General features: G+C 38.8%; 1 protein-coding gene across 1 annotated transcript; it reads left to right on the forward strand.

The window, feature by feature from the left end:
- Positions 1-1675: 1675 nt before the first annotated feature.
- ZNF215 (zinc finger protein 215) lies at positions 1676-19878 on the forward strand. The gene is made up of 5 exons (XM_064575856.1): positions 1676-2255; positions 7038-7123; positions 8696-8828; positions 9145-9240; positions 18938-19878. The coding sequence occupies exons 1-5, from the start codon at positions 1856-1858 to the stop codon at positions 19876-19878; spliced, it is 1656 nt and encodes a 551-aa protein (XP_064431926.1). The 5' UTR covers positions 1676-1855.
- Positions 19879-20082: the final 204 nt, after the last annotated feature.

Consider the following 20082-nt stretch of genomic DNA (forward strand, 5'->3'; position numbering starts at 1 on the left):
ATTCAATAAACATAGGGGTACATATATCTTTTCAAATTAGCGTCTTCATTTTCTTTGGCTAAATACCCAGTGGTGAAATTACTGGATCATATAATATATCTATTTTTAATTTTTTGACAAACCTCCATACTGTTTTCCACAGTGGTTGCACCAATTGACCTTCCCACCAACAGTGCACAAGGTTCCCTTTTCTCCACATTCTTACCACTTGTTATTTCTTGTCTTTTTGATATTAGCCATTTTCTGACAGGTGTGAAATGATAGCTCATTGTGGTTTTGATTTGCATTTCCTGATGATTATTGATGTTGAGCATCTTTTCATATACCTGTTGGCCATTTGTATATCTTCTTTGGGAAAATGTCTATTCAGGTCTTCTGCCCATTTTTTAATCGAATTTGTGTGTGTGTGTCAGTGTGTGTATCGAGATGTACAAATTCTTTATATATTTTGAATATCAACCACTTACCAGATATGTCCTTTTCAAATATATTCTCCCATTCAGTAGGTTGCCTTTTTGTCTTGTTGATGGTTTCCTTTACTGTGCAAAAGTTTTTATTTTGATGTAGTCCCAACAGTTTATTTTTGCTTTTGTTTTTCTTGTCTGAGGAGACATACCCATAAATATGTTGCTAAGGTTGATGTCCAAGAGATTACTGCCTGTATTTCTGTTAGGAGTTTGATGGCTTCGGATCTCATATTTAGATTTTTAAATCCATTTTGAGTTTATTTTTGCATATGGTGTAAGAAAGTGGTCCAGTTTCATTCTTTTGCTTATAGCTGTCCAGTTTTCCAGCACCATTTATTGAAAAGACTGTCCTTTCCCCATTGTGTATTCTTGCCTCCCTTGTCATAGATTAATTAACCACATAGGTATGGGTTTTTTCCTGTGCTCTCTACCCATTCATCTATGTGTCTGTTTTTGTGTCATTGAAATGTACTTTTTGATTTATCCCTGACAATGAAATGACTCCTATTATTTTTTAAATAATTGTTTCTTAACTTAATTTCTAGTGGTATTTCCAATTTTACTCATTTTGTATAATCATATTGATATTTTAGTGAGTATTTTTTAGGTATCGATAGTATAAAGCCTTAATAACTTGAATATCCTTCTGAAGATGTGTTTTGCTTAGTTTTAAAGCAAAAATGTGTTGGGGCACCTGGGTGGCTCAGTTGGTTAAGTGTCTGCCTTTGGCTCAGGTCATGATTCCAGGGTCCTGGGATTGAGCCCCACGTTGGGCTCCCTGCTCAGCGGGGAGTCTGCTTCTCCCTCTCTCTCTGCCTGCCACTCCCCCTGCTTGTGCTCTCTCTCTTTCTCTCTGTTAAATAACTAAATAAAATTAAAAAAAAATAAAATAAAGCAAAAATGTGTTGTCACCTGGTACAGGAGAAATCTAATGGCAATTAAATTATGAGGTTTGTTTTAAAAGGACTATTTCATTTATCACTTTTTGTGTGATGTCTGTGTTTTCTGTCTTTTTGATGGGTGGTGAAGGGAAAGAGACAGTATATTTTCTTGTTATAAAAAAGGGAAACAAGAATGGAAGAATAGTCCATAATATTTATCTTATTAGACAATTTTAAGAATATTATTTGTATTATTTTATCTTTTAACACTATGCTAAAACGTGTTCATTAAATATAGGTCATACTAGTGTCTTTTTTTCATTCTCTCAGGTACCTGAATGTTAGCTTTCTGTCTGAAGCTCCTGGAACTTTTCTCTTATTGAGATAGAACTTGGCTGAAATCACATTGCACATATATTGTACACAAGTGCTTAGCCCAAGCCTGAGAATTACTAGAATCCTCTAGTTAGACAAATTCAAACTACAGTGGGAGTTCTGTCCAGGAAGATGCAGCCTCTGAACAAGTTGATGGCTATCTCAAAACCTCAAAACCTGATTCTACATGAACAAAGTGAGGCCCCGAGAGTAGATGTGTCCTGGCAACAGGAATCCATCCCAGTCATGGAAACCTATGACTCTGAGGCCTCTCGTCAAAGATTCAGAAATTTCCAGTATTTGGCAGTGTCTGGGCCTCATGAAGCCCTGTGCCAACTCTGGGAGCTCTGTCTTCAGTGGCTGAGACCAGAGGTTCATACAAAGCAGCAGATCCTAGAGCTCTTGGTGCTAGAACAATTTCTGACAATTCTCCCTGAAGACATCAGGACTTGGGTGAATTTACAACATCCAAGGAACAGCAAAGAAGTGGTGACCCTCATAAAGGACGTGATTGAAATACTTAAAGATGAAGGTGAGAATGTAGAAAATTGGCAGTAGAATAATAGTTGACCCTTATGTGGAATCTAAAAAAAAAAAAAAAAGGGAAAAATGAGCTCATAGATAGAGAGAACAAATTGGTCATTGCCAGAGGTGGGGGGGGGCGGGGAGGATGGGCAAAATGGGTGGAGAGTCACAAGGTATAGAAACTTCCAGGTATAAAATAAGTCATGGGGATGTAATGTACAGGGTAGTGACTATAGTTGATAATACTGTATTGCATATTTGAAAGTTGTTAAGACATTAGATCTTAAGAGCTCTCATTACAAGAAAAAACTTTTTGTAAATATATATGGTGACAGATGTTACCTAGACTTATTGTGGCGGTCATTTTGCAATATACATAAATATTGAATCGTTACATTGTACACCTGAAGCTAATACAGTTGACCCTTGAACAACATGGGTTTAAACTGTGTGGGTCCAATTATATATGGGTGTTTTTCAATAAATACAGCACAGTACTGTAAATGTATTTTCTCTTACGATTTTCTTAACACTTTCTTTTCTCTAGCTCACTTTATTGTAAGAATACTGTATGTAATATATATATATAATATGCATTAGACTGCTTATGTTATTGGTATGGCTTCTGGTCAGTGGTAGGCTATTAGTAGTTAAGTTTTGGGGGAGTCTAAAGTTATATGCAGATTTCCAGCTGCTCAGGAGGTTGGTGCCCCTGACCCGTTGTTCAAGGGTCAACTGTATGATGTTATATTAATTATACCTCAATTAAAAAGAAAAAGAACCCTAAAAAAAGTAATTGACCCTTCCCATATGAAAAGAAATTATCTTGGGGTGCCTGGGTGGCTCATTCGTTAAGCGTCTGCCTTCAGCTGAGGTCGTGATCCCAGGGTCCTGGGATCAAGCCCCACATCAGGCTCCCTGCTCAGCGGGAGGCCTACTTCTCCCTCTCCCACTCCCCCTGCTTGTGTTCCCTCTCTCGCTATGTCTCTGTCAAATAAAATCTTTAAAAAAAAAAAAAGAGGGCGCCTGGGTGGCTCAGTCGGTTGAGCGACTGCCTTCGGCTCAGGTCACGATCCCAGGGTCCTGGGATCGAGTCCCACATTGGGCTCCCTGCTCTGCGGGGAGCCTGCTTCTCCCTCTCCCACTCCCCCTGCTTGTGTTCCCTCTCTCGCTGTGTCTCTCTCTGTCAAATAAATAAATAAATAAAATCTTTAAAAAAATAAAAAAGGAAAAAGGAAAAAAAATTTAAAAATTTAAAAAAAAAAGAAAAGAAATTATCTTTTTCTGAAGCTAAGAGGGTGTCAAGGGCCAGAACATGAAGGACTTTACTATTTAAGGAAGCACGGATTTTATTCTATAGGAAATAGAAATAGAGAATGAGATCTCATAGCATGGGTAGGGGAGTAAAATGATTTGATTTGCATTTTAAAATATTTTTGGGGCGCCTGGATGTCTCAGTCATTAAGCATCTGCCTTCGGCTCAGGTCATGATCCCAGGGTCCTGGGATCAAGCCCCGCATCGGGCTCCCTGCTCAGCAGGAAGCCGGTGTCTCCCTTTCCCACTCCCCCTGCTTGTGTTCCTTCTCTCACTGTGTCTCTCTCTGTCAAATAAATAAAATCTTTTAAAAAAAATAAACTAAAATATCATTTTGATATCAATATAGAGTAGTGGTTGGCAAACTATGGCCCAAAGGCCAAATGTTTTTGGAGATAGTGTTTTTGGAACACAGCCATGCCCACTGATTTACATTTAGTCTACAGTTGCTTTCATGCCATGACCAGAGTTGATTAGTTGTAGCAGAGACTGTATTGCCTGCAAAACCCATAATATTTACTATCTGGATCTTCACAGAAAAAGTTTATCAGCATCTTAACAGGAAAATCAGTTAAGATAGGTGAGGTGTTAAAGGATGAGGGAGTATTGGGAAAACAGGAGTTTGAACCTAAAGGAATTATGGACTGCATATAAGGTGTGAGTGGGATAAGATTTGATGTAAATGTGCGTGTTCTGCCGTACATGAATGGGCATAAGTAACGGATTTTATGGGAGGGGATTTATACAGTAATTATGTGGCATGTTGAATTTGAGATCTCTATGGGTTTGGAAAGTTACAGGTATGAACAGAAGTAGGAGAAATACATACCTTAGGGAGCATCAATACTTAAGGGCTATCATAGCTCTAACTACCCATTACAGGAAATACAAAGGATGGAGGAACATGTTAAATTATATCATGGGAGGGCGCCTGGGTGGCTCAGTTGGTTAAGCGACTGCCTTCGGCTCAGGTCATGATCCTGGAGTCCTGGGATCGAGTCCCGCATCGGGCTCCCTGCTCAGCAGGGAGTCTGCTTCTCCCTCTCCTGCTCCCCCCTCTTGTGCTCTTTCTCTCTCTCACTCTCTCTCTCAAATAAATAAATAAAATCTTTAAAAAAAATAAAAATAAAAATAAAAATAAATAAATTATATCATGGGAATGCCATTAGTAAAATCTAAACTCTGGGAAACTACAAGATAATCCAGTTTCTAAAACAAAATAATTTTGTTTTTTTTAAAGATTTTATTTAATTAGAGAGAGCATGCATGCACAAGCAGGGTGAGAGGGAGAGCGAGAGAGAGAGAGGGACAGAGAATCTCCAGCAGACTCTGCACTGAGCACGGAGCCCAGCGTGGGGCTCCATCTCATGACCCTGAGGTCACCACTGAGCTGAAATCAAGGGTTGGACATTTAACCTGCTGAGCCACCCAGGCACCACCCTAAAACAAACTAATTTTAAGGGAGAAGTGGGGATATGGACGAGGGATTTAGAAATTAAACGTAAAAGATGTATAGCCAATCACATGAATGTGTGAAGCTTGTAAGTCATGAGGCAGTTGATTGGATATTTGACAAGGAATTGTTGACTGGGGAGAGTGATGATATTGTTGCTGTATTTAGTCCTTATTTGAAAAAGAAATAAAGGGTTAAACAGAAGAAGAAAAGCCAGGTAAGCAGGCTAGAAAAGCATAATCTAGGACATCAGAGAACCAAGAAATGTTAGTATCTTGAGCTAAGAAAAGAGAAATCTTCAAGAAGGGAGTGTTCAGCAATGCTGTGACAAAAAGCTTCTATTAAGATGAATATTGAAAGTAATTTACTGAAATTGTTGATTATGAAGTAATTGTTAAGCTTTAGAACAGTTTCAGAGAAGGAGTTGAGGTGGTGCTTATTTGTAGTTAGTTATATTAGTTTTCTATTACTGTCATAACAAATGACCACAAAGTGGCTTAAAACAATGTGAATGTGGAGGGGAGGGGCAGAGGGAGAAGGGGAAGCAGACTACTCGCGGAGCAGGGCGCCTGATACGGGACTCTTATCCCAGGACCCTGAGATCATGACCTGAGCTGAAGGTAGACACTTAATCGACTGAGCCACTCAGGTGCACATGAGGTCCTCTTGATAAGAGAAAAAGCATTTGACAAAATCTATTGCCCTTTCATGATAAAAGCACTCAATATACTAGGAATAGAGGGAATTTCTTCTACCTGATAAAGGGCATCTATGAAAAACTTACAGGAAGCATCATACTTAATGGTTAAAGACTGAAAGCTTTACCCTTAGGATAAGGAACAAGACAAGGATGCCCACTCTGGCTACGTCTGTTCAACATTATACTGGAGGTACTAGCCAGTGCAACAAACAAGAAAAAGAAATAAAAGGCATCCTAATTGGAAAGGAAGAAGTAAAGTTATCTTTACTGTCATATGATCTGTTCTTATGCAGTTGACCCTTGAACAGCATGGGTTTAAAATACATGGGTCACTTTTATGTGAATTTTTTTTTAAGATTTCCTAGCAAAAGCCACAAGGCATTTACTTACAACTGCCCACCTCAGTCTCCACAGGTCCAATGGAAGACGACTAGTTCAGAGTTCGCACCTACTGCCCTTTGAGTACCCCGAGAGGCCTGCAGAGCCCGTCAGCAGCCCTTGGGATCCCTGGGACTGGGTTACCTGTCAATTTTTTTCATTAAAAATAATTTTAAAAAGACAGCCTGTGTTCATGTATTGGATGGCTTAATGTTTTTAAGATGATAATACTCTCTAAAGCGCTCTGCAGGTTCAAATGCAATTCATAGCAAAATTCCAGCTATCTTTTTTTGCAGAAATAGACAAGCTGATCCTAAAATGCATATGAAGTTACAAAGGAGTCCAAATAACCAAAACAGCCTTGATGAAGAACAAACTTTAAGGATGCATACTTTCAATTTCAAAACTTAACTACAAAGCTACAGACTTTAGTTAGGACAGAATTAAAGTTATTTTTTGGAATCTGCTGTAGACACAGATGAAGCCTCAAAATATTATTTTGGCCTTCTTCTCCCTGATCCGATACTATTCAACTTCTGGTAGGTTATCAGAATCATTTTTAGAGCTCTTATTTTTATTTATTTATTTGAGAGAATGAGAGAAAGCATGAGAAGGGGGAGGGTCAGAGGGAGAAGCAGACTCTCGCCCGAGCAGGGAGCCCAATGTGGGACTCGATCCTGGGACTCCAGGATCATGACCTGAGCCGAAGGCAGTCGCTTAACCAACTGAGCCACCCAGGTGCCCATTTTTAGAGTTTTTAAAAACTTTAACATCTGAGCCCCACCTGTGGAGATTCTGATTGCTGGTAGGGCCTGACATCATTATTTTTCTAAAGCTCTAAAGATGATTCCTATGAATAGCATGTTAAAATGACTACTATAATCATTAAATGTTTCTCCAGGGCAAATCTTGTCTCCCTAATGTTTTCCTTCATCTTCCTCAGAGATACCCTGCAAGGATTGTGTCATCCTCCAGAAGGGGAACATCAAGGAGAACATGGAAACTGACTCACTAACTAGCAATTCTCAGGTGATTTAGGATTCCTACTCTTCACTGAAATGATCTGCTTTTTCTTTTTCGACTTTTGAACTTTTGCTAAGTATAGGTCCGTCTAAGGCCGTAAGACTGTTACTTCTCCCATAGGACATTGGATCTATTTTATTTTAGTTGATGATACACTCTTTGGAAAATACTTTATCTTTGTATTTTTCTGTGCATCTGTTCCCTCAGGGTTGTAGACAGTAATCAAAGCCATAGAAATAGAGCCCACCAGAGAATGTTTAAAATTAAAAGTGAAGGGAGCCAAGGGCAGAATCCTGAGTAACGTCACTAAATAGGCAAGAGCAGAAGAAACCCCAAAGGATACTGAAATGAAAGCATCAAAGTGGTCGAGGAAAACCAAGAAGATACCATGTCACTGAAAGCCAAGGATGAGAGTATTTCACGGATAAATCCTTTAAAAATTCAGGAAGACTCAGCCTGAATTTACCCATTCCCTTAACCATCACAGAGATACTACCATGCATGGGAATAGAAGCCAGGTTGCAGAGGGTTGAGGGAAAAAGGTGAGGAAGGAGGCAAAACTAACGTAGATGATTTACTCAGAGTCATCCGATATCTTAGAGTTGTCTGGCTCTGTGGTAGAGGGAGGGGAGAGATGTGTATTTCATTGTGACTGAAGGTGCCCATCACAACAAGGTTGGGAATGCTAGAGAGGGAAGTGCAACACATGATGGTGTGAAGGCCCTCATAAGAAATACTTATGTCGTGGGCACCTGGGTGGTTCACTCGTTAAGTGGCTGCCTTCGGCTCAGGTCATGATCCCAGAGTCGTGGGATCGAGCCCCGCATCGGGCTCCCTGCTCCGCGGGAAGCCTGCTCTCCCTCTCCCATTCCCCCTGCTTGTGTTCCTGCTCTCACTGGCTCTGTCTCTGTCAAATAAATAAATAAAATCTTAAAAAAAAAAAAACTTATGTTGTGTCTGACCTGCATTGCTGAGGGGAACCGAAAGGAAATCCTCTGTGGAGATGCCAGTAGATGCAGACAGGCCCACAGGCAGACAAGCGCAGGTAGTAATGCTTATTACAAAGAAGAGAAAGAAACAACGCAGTAGAGAGTGATGAAGGGGTGGCTACTTCGTTTTGGGTAATCAGGAAAGGACTGCCTGACCCGAATGGGAATGAGTTAGCAGGCTGCCTTTCTTAGAGAAAATGCCCTATGTCTCCTGCTAGCTATCTTCATTACAAATTCCCCTCAAATCTATCTGAAACTCTTCCTCTTCTGAACTCCTCTTATGTCAGGTACTTTTACTCTGTAGTAATTTTTTGTTCCACAATTATTCCAACTGTCTTTTTTTTTTTCCCCTCAACCAAAATAAAAGTTAATTTAGGGTTAGGACTGCACTTGATTTTCCTTTGGCAGCCCTCACAGAGTGCCAAATTGATAGGCCTCTAGTATAACTTGATTTTCATCACTTAGAACCCCAAACGTTTGTCAGTTTCTTACATATTCTGATGACCTACCCTATTCTTTCCAGGTTCATTTCTCCTCTAGTAACCTTTTTGGGAGTGACCTTTGATTAAAAAGAAATTTAATGTTTTAGGAACCAGTAACATTCGAAGATGTGATTGTGGAATTCAGCGAGGAAGAGTGGGGACAACTGGACCCTGCTGTGAAGACCCTGTACAGGGATGTGATGTTGGAGAACTACAGGAACCTGAATTCATTGCATCAAGGTGGCTTCTGTGTATTTACCTCCTCTGCCTGTCAGTGGTCTCTTCACCTGCTGCTAAAAACTAGAGGACAACTTCAGCGGTTAAGGGCACTTGGGTTCGGGTTTCCTAATATCCTTTGGGCACGATCGCAGATTTTCCTGCTGTGTATCTGAGTGGAAGTCTTTCTGTTGGAGAGCTAGATGTACGCAGATCCATGGTGACCGCTGGCCTTATCTTTCAGCAGCTCTTAGAGAACTACGGAGGGATGGAATCTCTTCCCTATAAAAATGGCTGAGGTGTCTGTATGTTGTTGTTTTTTCATTTTCCCCATGAACAGAACATCTACTTTACAAGCCAGTTGAGATCTCCAAGCTGGAGAGTAAGGAAAGAAGATGGACAGTGGAGCAAGAAATCCCAAGCACATCTGTTTTGGGTAAGAACCAGGCAGATATGAGGCAGCCATAAGAAGCTTCTGTTTGTTAAACACACAGTGTACTGTTAACAGCCTTCGAGTAAGAGTCGGGGAGGCGATGACAAAACCACCGAAGCTTTGAAGGAAAAAAGTCACATTGCCTTTTGTTCACAGATTCTTTTTCTTCAGTGGATAGGCAAAAAATGTTGCAGGTGAGGAACACAGGTGCTTTTAAAGCTGTGTGGCCTGGAACCTCCTACCTGCCAGTCTCCTCATCTGTATCATGGAGTTAATAACAGTCGTTCACAGATTCTTTTTCTTCAGTGGATAGGCAAAAGAATGTTGCAGGTGATGGGCGCCTGGGTGGCTCAGTCAGTTGGGTGGCTGCCTTCGGCTCAGGTCATGATCCTGGAGTCCTGGGATCGAGTCCCACATTGGGCTCCTGGCTCAGCAGGGAGCCTACTTCTCCCTCTGACCCTCTCCCCTCTCATGCTGTTTCTCACTCTCTGTCTCTCTCTCAAATAAATAAAATCTTAAAAAAAAAAAAAAAAAAGAATGTTGCAGGTGAGGAACACAGATGCTTTTAAAGCTGTGTGGCCCAGAGCAGCCTACCTGCCAGTCTCCTGATCTGTAACATGGAGTTAATAACAGTACTTACCTCCACGTTCCTGTGAGGCTTAAGTGAGTCATATGGGGAGCACCCTTAGAACAGTGCCTGGCATGTGGTTAGTGCTACATAAACAAACATTAGCCAACTCAGCATGAAATCATATTCTTTCTTTTAAAGAAAACTTCATACAGAGTGACTTTAGTAATCTTCTGTTTTTCCATTTTTCTTTCGTTTACTATAGAACTTCTTGTGCCCTAAGTTTCTATCTTCATGTAATCTCTTTGTTCTTATTAACATTTTGTTTGTGGGAGATGATCAATTATTGTGTGCTTAATGTAAATTTTAGTATATATAGAAACGTATGAAGAGGAATAGAGCTCACCCAATTACCTCACTCCCCAGAGCTATGCAGTATTAACATTTTGATTTATTTTCTTAGACTTTTTTTCTTTGTGATGATGTGTCTCTGTGGCCTGTGAAGATTTGTTTTTTTCCAAAATTGGGATCATCAGGGATATGTCACTTTATATTCTGCTCTTCTCACCTAATACGATACCATAGGCAATTACCTGTGTCACTAAATAGTGTGTGAAAATGTGGTTTCTAATTCACATGTAACATTCCATCATATACATGTATCATAATACATTTAACCATTCCCCCTCAGCTGTTGGACATTCAGGTTGTTGCCAAGTTTTCAGGCATATCTACATAAGATATACCTTGTTAGAAGAGAAACTTCATCATCAAAGGGCATGAGTATATTTAACAGTCTTGTTACATTGTGCTGTATTGTCTACAGAAAGGTTATACCAATCCATACTGTCATTAATGTATTATCTATTTATTATTATCAGTCTAGCACCCTATTGTTTACCTGAAATCTTTATTGGTTTGATAGGCAAATTATTCAATTTCTTCCTTTCTAAAGTAAATTCCCCCGCCCCCACCCTTTTCCTTTGGACCCCATTTCTCCCTGCCTTCTTTCACTTACATTTTTACCATTTCTGCCTCATCTTCCCATTAGTTTTTCAACATTTTCAGGTCATTACTGATGTAAAAAATTTTTCTCTCATACTCTATTTCTCACCTATTTATACCCAATCTTCTCAAAATATTTTATACTTTTCTCATTTCCTCACCTTCTATTCCTTACCCCATTCCAGTTTAGTTCTTATTCCAGATCTCCTCTGAAACAGTCCTTACTAAGGTTTTAGAAGACTTTCTTGTAGCTAAGTCCAGTGGATATTTTTTCATTCCTTGTCTTACATTACCTGCTCCTCACTCTTAAAACACTCGTAGGTTCTTATGGTGCATCCTATTTTCCTCCTCTTTCTGGCCTTTCTCTCTCAGTCTGGTGGAGATTTCTCTTTCTCTAGCTCTAATTTCAGAGTTTCTCGACACGTCTCATTTTGTCTTCTTTTCTTACTCTCTTTTCTTCTCTAGGTTATCACATCCACAACTGCAGCTTCACTTACCACACACGTGTAGGTGACTTACAAATTTGTGTCCCCAGCCCAGGCTTCTTCTCCGAATTGAAAAATTTATAGACACGTGACATTTCTCTTGGATGTCTTAAAGGTGACTCCAGCTCTTTAAAACCAAAGTCATAACTTTTTCCTTTCCTGTCTTCCTCCATTGTTCCCTGAGCAAATGGCACTGCTATCCATCCAGTTACACAAGTATAGTGTATTATCCTTGACACGACTTCTCCTGCACCTAAGACTTGGTTTTATCTTTCTAAATATCCCTTGAATGTTTCCACTTCTTTCCATCTGTAGTGCCACTACCCTAGTCCATGTTCCATCACCGTTTCTCATCTCAACTATCCCTGCAGTCTCTTAATTCATCGTACTGAAAGATCTTGCTATGCCTCTTTGCTCTTTTCCCCAACTCCAGTGTTTGAGCCACATTGCAATCAAAAAGATCAAATTCTGTCACGTACTTGCTTAAATCACTATGCTGACTGCAGTTTTGCTTGCTTCAGAACACACTAGTCCCTACCTATTTCTCCAGCCTCGCCTCATACTGCATCCTCCCCTCACTCTTTGCACCCAAACCACACCACTGCTTCCCATCAGCATCAAATATGTGTTAGTATCTCCTGGGTCCTAAGCACTCTGATAGGTGTTGGAGGACTGCAGAGAAAAGAGTTCCACAAGACACACATTCCAGATGTCCCTTGAGTGGGGCTTGCCCTCCATCTCAGGGCCTCTGTACATGTGGTTTCCTTACATAAAATGCTCGTTCTTCTATTCTTTGCCTAGTTGATTCCTCATCTTCCTTCTGATCTCAAAGAGTTTCACATTGTCTCAGGGAAGTCTGTCTTGATTCATTTTTTTCTGTTATATACTCCCATACGATCATAATCTTGTCTTTTTAGCATTTATCACAATTATATTTTGCTTGTATCTGTATAAGTCTTTGTCTTCCACATTAGGCTTTATGTTCCTTGAGGGTAGGGACCGTGTCTCTTTTTGCCCTACCTTTGTATCTCAAGCTTTTGCACATTGACAGGAACCAAAGGAAAAAACTGGATAGATAAATATTGGATTATGAGAAAGGTAAAAATTATCTTACTTGTTTTGGTCATTTGTGATTCAGTAAATGGTTTTATGTCCTTTATTAAGATTTTAGAGGTTTTTAAGTAAGATCTCATGGAAATTCCCACTATTGATCAATTACAGCAAATGAAATATCGCTGAAGTTTTTTTAATTATTTTGTTTATGGTGCCTGCCATACATATTTTTAAATTTATGTTATCACGTCTCTTCTCCCCAGTGCTTTATATCTGTTAGTTCTAGGCATAAGAATTTTTCCATACCCAAAGTAGAAATATATTTCCTGATTTTTTTTTTTTTTAAGATTTTATTTATTTGACAGAGAGAGACACAGCGAGAGAGAGAACACAAGCAGGGGGAGTGGGAGAGGGGAGAAGCAGGCTTCCCGCCGAGCAGGGAGCCCAATGCGGGGCTCGATCCCAGGACCCTGCGATCATGACCTGAGCTGAAGGCAGACGCTTAACCACTGAGCCACCCAGACGCCCCATATTTCCTGATTTTATTCTGATTTCATCTATTTCCTCATTTAAGTAATACTTCAATCAATCTGGAATTTACCTAGAATTTACCTCGGTAAATGTAGCTTATTTACCAAAACAGTTAATAGACTACAGTGGATTAAAGGTGGCTACAGAATCTTTGTTACTCTCTCCATCAAGATGTAGCCTTTGTACACCTGAAGCTAACGTAACACTGTGTGTCAACTATACTTCAGTTTGAAAAAAAAAAGAGGCAGACTTTGTTTGCCCGCCCTTTGAATCTCAGTGGGCACTAGACTGTTCGATCAAGAAAATGGAGCAGAGGTGACACTGCCGGTTCCAGGTGTAGCCTGTAATAGGACCTGGAGCTGCCACTTCTTTCTCTTGGAGGTTAGCAGCCACTACTTCAACTAGCTTGACATTGCTGTTTGTGAGAAGCCCAGCGTAGCCACACGGAATGTACATACTTACACATATGCTCTTTAAAGGCTCATCAGATGATCAGAGGCACATCTAGATTTAAGTGCTAATGACCCACGTTTATTATAAACAGTTTAAGGTAAATTTGGATAGAGAATATAAAACCAAATTTTGGGCAGCTTAATTAACTAGTCAAAACCTATGAAAAAAGAATCCTGTGGATTTTAATCTGTAAACACAGATAAGCCATTGGAATGGTTTGAGAAGTTGGGGGAAATTCACATAGGCCAAGGAAAGGCAGAGATGGTTTGGCATGGCTGGTCTCCAGGGGACTTGTGAGCAGACACCCAGGATTGGGATGATAGGCTAAGGTTTAAAGTGTTCATTTTTGTTTCAGTTTAGAGACAGGAACAAAGTCTTGTAGGTAAAGCATAGTTTCTGAGTTTGGGATTAATAGGAATAAGACATTGACTCAAAATCTGTTTAGTGCAAAAGGCGAACAAATCATGGGTGTAAAGGTAAACAGTGGTGTTTCCACTAAAATCAATAGATAAGACTGTTCCTATAATTATTTAATGTTGACCTGAAAGGCGTCACTAATAAATGAAAAAAAAATGAGAAAGTTAATTAGTAGAAGAGAGGAAAAGCTATTATTTGTAAACGGTAACTTTCTACTTAGAAAATCCAAGAAACTCATTGTCAAAACTATTATATCTGTTAAGAGTTTTGTAAGAGTTTTGCCAGATATAAAATAAAAATATTGGTAGCTTTCCTATATGTTAGAACTAAGTGATTTGAAAATAACAAAATACATGAAAGTGACTTTAAAAATAGGAGTAAAGAAGTTATATGAAAAATGAGTCCTAGAAATATGAGAACATCAGAGATTTGCTTAGAGAAATACATTTAGGAATTTTGCCACTCAGTAAATACTTCTGGAACAACTTCTGTTTCAGTGACCTATTGTTTCTAACAAATTGCCCCCAAACTTAGTGACTTGAAACAGCAATCATTTTATTAACTCACAATTTTGTGAGTTGACTTAGGAGTTCTCAGGATCCATATGATGTTGACTGAGGATACAGTGTTCTGCTGGGATGGAATGGTCAAGATGGCTCATCACATGGCTGGAAGTTGATGCTGGCTGTCACTGGGAACTTTGGCCCTGTGGACCAGAGCACCTTCATGTGGCCTCCTCTTCTTTTTTTTTTTTAAATTTATTTATTTGACAGAGAGAGACAAAGCGAGAGAGGGAGCACAAACAGGGGGAGTAGGAGAGGGAGAAGCAGGCTCCCCACGGAGCAGAGCCCGATGCAGGGCTCGATCCTGGACTCCGGGATCATGACCTGAGCCGAAGGCAGATGCGTAACGACTGAGCCATCCAGGTGCCCCCATGTGGCCTCTTCTTGAGGCATGGACTTCTCATAGCATGCCAGCCACGTTCTGGGAATATCCTGAGAGGAATTCAACATTTTCAGTCTCCTAAAGGCCAGGCCCAGAAGTGGCATGGTATCACTTCTACCATATTCTGTTGGCTAAGCAGTCACAGAAGTAGCCCATTTTCAAGAGGAAGAAAAACCCCACTTCTCTATGGGAGGGTGCCAAAGAATGTACATCTATCTCTTTTTATTACTCAAGTATAATTAATATATGGTATTATGTTAGTTTCAGCTGTACAATATAATGATTCAACAATTCTGTACATTACGCCATGCTCATCATAAGTGTCCTCTTAATCCTCTTCTTCTGTTCTCACCTATTCCCCCACTCACCTTCCCTCTGGCAAACACCAGTTTGTCCGTTATATTTAAGATTCTTCTTCTTCGTATACACACACACCCCTATGTATATCATATCTTCTTTATCCATTTCTCTATGAATGGACATTTTGGTTGCTTCTGTATTGTAAATAATTCTGCAGTAAACATAAGATTGCATATATCTTTTTGAATTAGTGTTTCATTTTCTTTGGCTAAAACCCACTAGTGGAATTACTAGATCATACAGAATTTCTATTTTTAATTTTTTGAGGAACCTCCATACTGTTTTCTACAGTGCTATACCAGTGTGCATTCCCACCAACAGTGCAAGAGGGTTCCTTTTTCTCCACATCTTTGCCAACACTCTTATTTTTGTGTTTCTGATTTTAGCCATTCTGACCAGTGTGAGATGATATCTCATTGTGGTTTTGATTTACATTTCTCTGATGATGAGTGATGTTGAACATTGTTTCATCTGTCTGTTGGCCATCTAATGTCTATTTTGAAAAAAATGTCTATTCAGGTCCTCTGCACATTTTTTAAATTGGATTGTTGTTAGTTTTTTCGTGTTGAGTTTTATAAGTTCTTTATATATTTTGGATTTTAACCCTTTATTGTATATATCATTTGCAAATATCTTCTCCCATTCAGTAGGTTGTTTTTATTTTGTTGATAGTTTCCTTAATTGTGCAAAACATTTTTACTTTGGTGTAGTCTCAGTAGTTTACTTTTGCTTTTGTTTTCCTTGCCAAAGGAGACATATCTAGAAAAATATTGCTATGGCCAATGTCAGAGAAATTACTGCCTATGTTTTCTGTTAGGAATTTTATGGTTTCAGGTCTCACATTTAGGTCTTTAATCCATTTTGAGTTTATTTTTGTATTTAGTGTAAGAAAAGGGTCCAGTGTCATTCTTTTGCATGTAGCTGTCTAGTTTTCCCAACACCATTTGTTGAAGAGACTTTTTCCCATTGTATATTCTTGCCTCCTTTGTCATAGATTGATTGATCATAAAGCTGTGGGTTTATTTCTGGCTCTCTGTTTTGTTCCATTGATCTGTGTGTCTGTTTTTTGTTTTTTGTTTTTTTTTTTTTATACCAGTACCATTCTGTTTTGATTACTACAGCTTTGCATAGTATGTCTTGATACCTCCAATTTTGTTCTTCTTTTTCAAGATTGGGTTTGGCTATTCAAGGTCTTTCTTGGTTCCATACAAATTTTAGGATTCTTTGTTCTAGTTCTGTGAAAAGTGCTGTTGGTATTTTGATAGGGATTGCATTAAATATGTAAATTGCTTTGAGTAGTATGGAAATTTTAACAATACTGGTTCTCCCAATCCATGAGTGTGGAATATCTTTCTATTTCTTAGTGTCATCTTCAATTTCTTTCATCAGCATTTTATAGTTTTCAGAGTACAGGTCTATGACTCTTGGCTAAATTTATTCCTGTGTTTTTTATATTTTTTTCTATTTTTGATTTAAATTCAACTTAACATATACTATATAATTAGATCCAGAAGTAGAATTTAGTGATTCATTGGTTTCATACAACACCCGGTGCTCATTACTTCAGGTGCCCTCCTTAATGCCCATCACCCAGTTACCCCATCCCTCCACCCACCTCCCCTACATATTTTATTCTTTTTGGTGCAATTGTAAATGGGACTGTTAGCTTCCTCCCTCCTCTCCCCTTCCCTCCCCTCCTCTCCCATTGGGATTGTTTTCTTAATTTCTCTTTGTGCTACTTCATTTTAAAGTATAGAAATGCAACAGATTTCTGTATATTTTGTATCCTGCAACTGTACTAAATTATCAGTTCTGGTAGTTTTTTGGTGGAGTCTTTAGGATTTTTTTTATATAGTATCATGTCATCTGTAAATAGAGTTTTACTTCTTATTTACCAATATGAATGCCTCTTACTTCTTTTTCTTGTCTGATTGCTGTTGCTAGAACTTCCAGTACTATGTTGAATGACAGTGGTGAGAGTGGACATCCTTGTCTTGTTCCTGATCTTAGAGGAAGAGCTCTGTTTTTCCCCCTTTGAGTACAATGTTAGCTGTGGGTTTTTTTAATGAATGTGTGGCCATTTTGATCTGTCCTCTGGCCACAAATTATTTTTTTTATTTTCCCCCCTTGTTAAATACACTTACTGTCTCCTAAGAGACCTCGTCTCATTATGGCATCAGGCTTGAAGTCCAGGATCTTACCATCTAAATTAAATTAGGTCTAGGTTTGAAGAGGTTTCTCTCCCACTGAAGACCTGTGAATTAAATTACAGGTTATCTGCCCACACACCCAGTATACACTGGTGAGGCAGAAATGGGGAAACTACAGTCAGTACTCTCATTATATTCCTACACTCTGCTCTTGGAGATTGTTTTAATAGTCTAGTTTCCAGTGTGAGTATTATACAGACAGATAATTTCTGCTAGAAATTAGACTAAATCAGGCTGAATTAATAGGTATTTGACAAAGTTGGATGCATCAGTGGGGCTGCTTTGAGGCAAAAGTCATTTCATAAAATAATAGTACCTCAGGGCAGATTAGATACAAGGGATAAAGAGCAATGTTTATTCAAGATCCCTTTGTGGACTCTAGTGTAAATATTAGAAGAACAATGACTCACTGAACAACTGAGGACATTGAGGGAAGTTCTTTGAACATGAAAGATGAAATTCTCAGTCTCATTTGTTCAGTTGGAAGAGAGTAGTAGGATAGCCAAGTGGCATTGTCTTGGAGACAGGTTAAAAAAAAAAAAAATGTGAGGGCATCTGGGTGGCTCAGTTGGTTGAGTGACTGCCTTCAGCTCAGGTCATGATCCTGGAGTCCCGGGATTGAGTCCCGCATCGGGCTCCCTGCTCAGTGGGGAGTCTGCTTCTCCCTCTGACCCTCCCCCCTCTCATGCTCTCTGTATCTCATTCTCTCTCTCAAATAAACAAATAAAATCTTACAAAAAAAATATGTGAGATACAAAGCTGAAGATGTGTTTTGGCTTCCAATAAAGTGTAGAAGTAAAGCATTAGATAAAGCTGAAGTTATGTGCGGAAGGGTAATGGGAGTCAGTGAAATTTAGTTATTAAGAAATTGCTAGAATATATAGTATATTGGACGTATTTATACAGAAACTAAGTGAGAAAGGAATCTTGAGAAGGAAAGTAAGACATTAAATGAAACAAACTGAAGACAGGTGAAAACAAGAGAACTGAATCTTACCTGGGACAGGTAAAATTTTGAGTTCTAGGAAATACACAGAAAAATAACGTAGCACCATTTGAATCAGGAGTGATTTTGAGCCCAGGAAGAGGGGTGGTTTCTCTGCTACTTCTGATTATAGTTTTTTTTTTCTGCCTTTGTTAAATATGGGGAATAATTGCAGCTTGTATGGAAAATAGAAGCACTGATTGCAAGTTTGTTGTAGCTGGTTAAGATGTGCCTGTAAATGTAGACATGTTTTTAAAGATATGATTAAATTGCTATTTTAGAAGGGTGTATTTATTATTGATGAACAGCGTAGGTTAAAAGAGACAAAGACAAGATGCTAGAGAAAGGAAGGTTAGGTATAACCCACACAGACTAGTTAACAATCCGGTAATAATTTGAACTATGATATGCCACCCTATCCCAGTTCATATGCTGGATATTTTCCTAAGCCCTATGTATTCTAATATTCCTGAATAGCTCTCATATTTTATGATCTCCTAACCTCCCTTTTAATACTTTTATCCCTTTTATTTCTTCTATAATTCTCATTGTTCTAATCTCACCTCACATTTCCATTCTGTATTTAAGGCCTATAAAATACGCATATTCCCTTATGTGGTTTAGCATCCCTTTCCTAATTAAACAATTTCCCTTTTTCTAGTTCATGGAATTTTTTATTTCTTTTTAGACAGAGAGGTAATTTCAGAAAACCAAGATTCAGTTCCAAAGCAGAGAATTTCTGGAAAAGAATCATCTCCTGGAGTGATTATGACAAGACTGACCAAAAGCGGATCCCCTTCTTTAGATGCTTGGATGAGCAATGATTGGTTATATAGGAACCAGGAACACTGGGACATAAATTTGCCAGAAGAAGCTTTTGTTCATAAGACAGTCTACACTGAAGTGGGAAACTTTGAAGGTAGTGAGAATAAGAAAAGTTTAGATGTTAAGTCAGTTAATTCAACTTTGGGTATACAACAAGGAATTCCTATGAGAAAAGGGTCCTCAAAATGTGGTAAGTTTAAAACTAACTTCAAATTTAATTTAGACTCCGGTAAGCAAAATTCAGAATATAATGAATGTGGGAATGCCTTGAGCCTGAGTATAGATATTCAACACCCAGAAAGTCATACCTTAGTGAATTCCTATGAATGCTATCAATGTGGGAGAGCCTTCAGTCGGAGTTCATCCCTCATTAGACATCAGATCATTCACACAGGAGAGAAACCTTATAAATGTAGTGAATGTGGGAGATTCTTCAACAGACGTACAAACCTTACTAAGCATCAAAAAATTCATACTGAAGCAAAGGTCTGTGAAGGCAATAAATGTAGAAAAGGTTTTAGTGAGACTGAAGACAGTAATAAAAATTCAAGACTTCATTCTGGAGATAATCCCTACGAATGTGTTAATTGTGGAAAATCCTTCAGCCGAAGCTCTTCCCTTATTCGACATCAAATGATTCATACAGGAGAGAAACCATTCAAATGTAAGGAATGTGAGAAAACTTTCAACAGGAGTTCAAACCTTAAAAAACACCAAAAACTTCATACTCAGGAGAAGTCCTGCAAAAGGAAGAAACCCATGATTAACTACATCAATGAATTTATACTAGAGGGAATCCTGTGAATAGAGTAAATGCAAGAAAACATTGGTCAGGGATTCTTCTTTAATTAATATGACAGAATTAATATTGGAGAGAAATCTGTTATTGGATAGGAATATGCTCCCAAATGAAGCCACAAAGGTTTGGAGTTAAATGTATCACCATACAAGTCTTTGCCTATTATTATTCTGGTATCCATTGCCATCATCATTCCTAGTTCATAAATG

The sequence above is a fragment of the Mirounga angustirostris genome, unplaced genomic scaffold (genome assembly GCF_029215605.1).
Source record: "Mirounga angustirostris isolate CCGP_5_RB_7025 unplaced genomic scaffold, mMirAng1.0.hap1 SCAF_13, whole genome shotgun sequence".
NCBI lineage: Eukaryota > Metazoa > Chordata > Mammalia > Carnivora > Phocidae > Mirounga > Mirounga angustirostris.

Bases quoted from the DNA above. Each gene is read 5' to 3' on its own strand.
- ZNF215 (XM_064575856.1), top strand. From the start codon at position 1,856: ATGCAGCCTCTGAACAAGTTGATGGCTATCTCAAAACCTCAAAACCTG. The intron at 8,829-9,144 runs GTGGCTTCTGTG...CCCCATGAACAG, and splicing joins CCTGAATTCATTGCATCAAG to AACATCTACTTTACAAGCCA. The intron at 9,241-18,937 runs GTAAGAACCAGG...ATTTCTTTTTAG, and splicing joins CCCAAGCACATCTGTTTTGG to ACAGAGAGGTAATTTCAGAA.